This window comes from Mytilus californianus, unplaced genomic scaffold, assembly GCF_021869535.1.
Source record: "Mytilus californianus isolate M0D057914Y unplaced genomic scaffold, xbMytCali1.0.p SCAF_15, whole genome shotgun sequence".
In the NCBI taxonomy this organism is placed as follows: Eukaryota; Metazoa; Mollusca; class Bivalvia; order Mytilida; family Mytilidae; genus Mytilus; species Mytilus californianus.
This window is the reverse complement of record NW_026262637.1, coordinates 21,690,154-21,696,195: the sequence shown is the minus strand read 5'-3', so window position 1 is coordinate 21,696,195 and position 6,042 is coordinate 21,690,154. Positions and strand designations below refer to the sequence as shown.

Genomic DNA, 6,042 nt, shown 5'->3' with positions numbered 1-6,042 from the left:
TCTTTTTTCACTGCTGAAAAATGTACTGCATTTTTTGACCGAGTTATCTGATTTCATTGATAATATCGTTATTGGAACTTCTGTCGATTCAGGCAGATCGCTTTGCCTTCTGATTACGTTGATGTCGTATGCAGAGAATAGCGGATGTGCTTTACCCTTCGTAAGCATCTGATGTCATTTCCGGTTTTGTTCGAAGTTCGTATTGACCAATGTTTAAGGTTTAAAGTGTCAAATCACATACTAGAATTTGTGTATTTTTTAGTTTGTTTATACATCTGTCTTGTTGTTATTTATTTCCCTAGTTGTTGATGATGATGGGGGTTATTAACGACCTTGACTGGCTATACAGCCCTCGCACGGTCGGCTCGTGCCCGGTGGCGTTTGTTGAGCATTAAATATTTTCTGTCGCAGTTGGTCATGAACAGGTGGAAGGCGCCATTTTGGTAGGCGGCCATCTTGGTTTACGTGAGTTGTTTTGGTTTGGTTTTTTGCTATTTTGATGTTTTCTTTGCAGTCTATACTTCACAACGGCTGCTTTCAGGGCCAGGTTGATCAGCTGGGCAGCCCGCTAACGTCGACGATGTGTTGCTGGTAGATGAATCATTGACTCAGTAGTAGATGACTGCAAATTGCAATAAAACTACGATACACATAGCCCTCGGACGTCTGGGCAGCATGTGACACTCACCCATCCACAATGGGTTTCAGAGTGTTGCTGACGCAGGTTTACTGTCCGTTAACCTCATAAACTAGTGTCGTTGAACCATCTGAGCAGCGTAACATTTTGTAGTTAAGAGATAATCATGCATGCAGGAGCTGATCCTGCACGTCCTTTCAGCTGTAAGGACTGAGACGTGACTGAGATGAAATGAGATGAGAAAAATTCCCCAGTTTGTTTGGGCAGCAATACATAATTTAGAGAGTCATGCATCATCATTATCGAACGCTAAGGGTTTGGTATCCCACCAGTCACTGTCCTTCATGTCTAGTATAGCTCACATAAGTATATGTATGTGAAAACTTTTTTGTTTTTGTCCCGTCCACCCGTCCAACTGTCTGTTTGTACGCCACCAAAAAGTTGTCAACACAAAATCCACCTAATTTGTTATTGGAATATTAAATTTGATACAATTTCATCATGCTATGAATGGTTATGTACCTTTTTATATCAAGATACAAAGGAGGCAATTAAAACAATAAGTCGAATGAAACAGACAACAGCATGATAAAAAATATGAAAGACAAACAAGTCCGCAAATAATACACAGAAACCAAAGTATTGAGCGAGACGAACCCCACTAAAACCCGGGGAATGGGGGAGGGGATGGGGGGGGGGGGGGGGGTGAACTCACATGCCACGAATCCTACGGTACTACCATGAACTGCCACTTTTCTAAATAAATTCTTAATGAGTAGATATATTGTTTTACCCAAGAATGAGGGTCTGGATGGGGGTCCTTCATTTCTGTATTCTTTAACTTTTAGGCCATTTTTCTCTATTCTTTATACTTTTTGCCCATTATTCTCTATTCTGTATATTTTAGCACCTCATTATTCTCTATTCTTTATTTTTCGGTCCATTTTTCTCTATTCTTTATATTTTTTGCCCATTATTCTCTATTCTGTAAACCCCCATCCACATCCTCATTAATTCAAAGAGATCTCGTTTTATTTGTGTACTGTTTAACAAAATATCGTAATAGATTTGTCTAGCAAGTATAATGAGATTTGAATAATGAAGCTTCTTTGTTCTATATATAACATGTCTATTCAAACAAAACTTTATTATTTCTTATATTAAAAAAATAAAAATATTAAATACACCGATTCAAAGCGGCATCATTTTGAAGATGTTCTTTTAAACACATCTTTTGTGTTTGATCTTTATTGTGTATTCTGTTATATGTTACTCATTCAGGTAAAGTTGACCTTAGACAAGGTGTGCTACTCTATATAAGGGTCTAAATGAGGGGGGAGGGTGGTGTCTTCATTTCTGCATTCTTTTAATTTTGAGGCCATTTTCTATATATTTTAGCACCACACTATTCTCTATTCTTTATTTTTTGGCCTATTTTTCTATATTTCTTTTTTCCCCCGTTATTCTGTATTTTTGGCCCATTATTCTCTATTCTGTAAGCCCCTTTGAGACTCTCCTATATTCAAATTTATTGGTTTTGATGAAATGAGTTATGTATTTAGATTCATAAAAGTTTAAATCTCGAGAGTACCTGGTTAAGGTTAATCCAGAAACATGCACGTGTCCTTTTGAACTAAAATCGTTATTCTACATTTAATATATACGAAATAAGGCGTTACAGTTTTCAAATTTAATGTAGCGATTATGTCAAATGACAATCCCATTAAATTATGCACGTAGCAATTCGTAAAACAGCTACACCTTCAAAATTTTACATTAAATTGTTTCTTCCTTGACTAGAATGAAAAAGTGTTTCCGTTAAAAACAACAATCACTTTCAATTAAGGTTAGGTCGAATCCCCCCTCCCCCCCGGTGACTGGGGAATATAAATATGGTCAATTAGGTCTTCTTCCAACCTGTAGTAAAACTATAGTCAATGTGGGACGTCCGTTTGACTGCGCGGGATGTACAAGTACATATAGCCACGTCCGGTCAGAATGGGGACGTTAAATCTATTGCCTCGTGTAAAGAGAGTGCCACGCTCTCTGCACGGTGCAAATCATTGCAACAACTTTTTAAAGGGTTCTTAGGTGGCCTGTTGCAAGACAAAAGATTTACCCCGGGCGGCCTCTATTACAGGACCATGACCGACCGTGCGAGGGCTGAACAGCCAGTCAAGGTCGTTAAACACTTCCAGTAGTTACAGGACCTACCTTTTGTATGTATTGTTTATTTTGTTCTCGTCCTGAACATGCATGAAATATTTGCCACTGGACACTAAGCAACCAACAATCAATCAATTAATTAGGTCTAACGCTTTTTACATAATACATTGCGGTTGATTGATCAGTTGTTGCTTGCTTAACGCCCAAAGGCAATTACTCCATGCATATTCATGACGAGAACAAATTAACAATTTTTGATACAAAAGATAGCTTCTGCTAGGTGGAACGACCGGGATGAAGGGCGGCACATTTAGACAGCCACTGGAAAGTAAGTGTATGTTGAATAAAGGCAGAAATATGCCTTGCAACCGGCCACTTACGGACCCCCAGAGCTGTTAAAATGATTCTTTAACGTACAGAGAGCGTGGCACTCACCCTTCACATATATCTTGTGAGAGCGGATGCTATATCTTATCCAGAGACATGTTCAAACAGGCTTCCCCATTTCCATTCTCAAATTTATTTCAATCTTTACTCAAAATTATAGTTTCATTTAAGTATTTTGAGATATAAACACACAGGCACTTGTCTCAGAAAAAAAATTTCCTATATACCTTAATATAACACAAGGTACTTAACTCGCATTTTTGAAAAATGGCACCCGGTCGCGAAATTCCGTTATATTTCGATTTCTCGGTTGTCAACCCCACTAAAACTTGTTATGCCGTAAATATAAATTGATTTATCTACACAATGGTGTATAACATGCCTACCTTTGTTGTCGGAATCATTCGTAGCAGGCCTACCCAAGTATGTCAACCGTAATTATTTCGTCTACCAACACTCGATTGGAAATATAAGACTCGCAGTAAAAGGTATCTTTCCACTCTTTATATATCTCGGTTTCCAATTGGTCAAATTGTATGAGAAAGTCTCTTGCTAAAAATAAATGTTTCTCGGAATTGTCTGATCTTATCTCATTTCATATGTAAAGTCCAGAGAGAGTCTGAAATTTGAGTCTAAAAATAGAAACTCGTAACTCATTAGACATACTTTAAATAACACTTGTTAGATTTTTTTCACGGATTTTTTTTTACAAATTTACTATCTGGATGATAAGTTCTATTCAGACAAAAACCAACAGTTTTTTTAAAGTACTTTTTATAATTAAACATTTACTGCGAGTCTTATATTTCCAATCGGGTGTTGGTAGACGAATAAATTACGGTTGACATACTAGGGAAGGACTGCTACGAATGATTCCGACACCACAGGTATGCGTGTTTTACACCATTGTGTAGATAAATCAATTTAGATTTACGGCATAACAAGTTTTAGTGGGGTTGACAAGGAGAAATCGAAATATAACGGAATTTCGCGACCGGGTGCCATTTTTCAAAAATACGAGTTAAGTACCTTGTGTTATATTAAGGTGTATAGGAAATTTTTTTCTGAGACAAGTGCCTGTGTTCAAACACTATAATGGCTACACATAAATTGTATAAGACCAAATTATAAATGCTTAAAGGTAGCACAAAACACATTTCTGGAAGTATAGTTTTTGGCAAATTTTGAGTATAAAATGTATAAGAAGGTCATTTTTATCCAAAACAAAATTCCATTGAAGTCATTCCGTATATTGCCTTTCATCAAATACAAACTATTTTTTTTTTTAACTTTGATAAGTTTTTACAAAAACATGAAAAATGTACATTTTTTTTTATCAACATCGTCTTCAACAGCAATATGTATCGCTTCTTAAAATATGTAAAAATTTTGACAGATCTTTGATGTGTTTTATATAAATACTCTTATATTGATACCAGTAAATATTAAGTGGGACCAATAGATAATTTATCTGTCCTAGGTTTTTACAACTTTCTGTTTTCGTGGTGTGGGTAAAATAAATACAGGAGAAATTTGACCTTCCTCTTTGTGTTGTTCAAAAATATGAAGAGGCAATAGTTGATTCAAAAGCAATTAAGGTTCAAAATGTTTACAATTTATGAAAAAAGAAGGGTTTAGGGCCCTTTTTCCACAAACTCCACCCTATTGAATTCGCACTAATAAACCATATTTAAGAAGGTTTGTATTACTGTGATATTAGATGAAACAATTATCAATTTAATGTAGAACTGTTGGATTACCAAATATCACACAATGCAGTGATAATACAAATAGCAGTCGTTCAGTGACATACCAAAAGTTACAAGATACAGTTATCCAAACGAACGTGTAATAAGCATTCTTTCAATGGACAATATGGGAAGTTGTTTATTAAAATTCCGACGTTTTAAATGTTTATACAGATCCTTCAGTTATCGTGATAAACTTTATTGATTAAACGTTGAACTTGAGATAATTGTCAAAATAAATCATTTTTCACCTAGTTGACATGCCATTGAATCCTGCGAAATGATGAAGATCTAAATGGCGAATGGTAGATTTGCATGTTGATATCTAAACCTAAAACATACAGGTTTTATCAATGACACATTCATTATTCAAAAGTATTAAATGCTAAAATCGATTCTTACCTTTAAAAATTCCAATCAAAAACAACAATGCAACATACATCCTGTCAATCACATCAATTTCATGAAAACTACAAGTATTCTACCTTCGATTGTCACACCCTTTCTCATTTTCCGGTTTTAACGAACAACTCCTAGTCGAAACATGTCAAAAGTGTATCTATCACACACAGACTTTTAAACAAACAAAATACCGTTATTTTAATTATTGAAATATGTATTGTATTTTAGTATCGCTGCATGGTTCAATGCATAAATGCGCAAAGTCATTCATTTACTTAAACCCGCTTAAGTGAATGGCACATAATATATTCCTCGGTACAGTTTAAATGTCCCAATACTATAGTTTTGCAAATATTTCGTAAACAAAGGCGACCAAGACTGTCTTGGATCAATTAAGGTGAAATTGTTAACGTTAAATCCCTTTTGAAAAATGGACATTTAAATTAATCGAATCCTGTAACATGGCCATCATATCAATATTTATCTACCTGAACAGGTGTTTGGTAGTTAATCTTCTTTACAAAAAAGGTAAAACAATTTCTATATATCAGCATTGTTCCCCAATAAAAAAAGTCGGGCATGGTTTTAGCATTGCACTTTTGTTACATGTAGTTACTTTCAGTTTAAAGATCACACAAAGTACATGTATATATTCTAACTGTAATGAGTACAATTCAACTTGAACAGATTTTAGATCAGGTG

General features: G+C 35.3%; 1 protein-coding gene across 3 annotated transcripts in view; it reads right to left on the bottom strand.

Annotated features, from left to right (window-relative positions):
- The window catches only part of LOC127725652 (location of vulva defective 1-like), a 27,487-nt gene extending 21,793 nt beyond the window's left edge, over positions 1 to 5,694 (bottom strand). Inside the window, exon 1 of one of the 3 annotated variants that reach the window (XM_052232754.1) lies at positions 5,341 to 5,694. In XM_052232754.1, the coding sequence (XP_052088714.1) occupies positions 5,341 to 5,380 (40 nt within the window). In that variant the 5' untranslated portion in view covers positions 5,381 to 5,694. The remainder of the gene's footprint in view (positions 1 to 5,340) is intronic. The other 2 variants (XM_052232752.1, XM_052232753.1) reach the window with 2 other exon arrangements.
- Between the last annotated feature and the right edge of the window lie 348 nt (positions 5,695 to 6,042).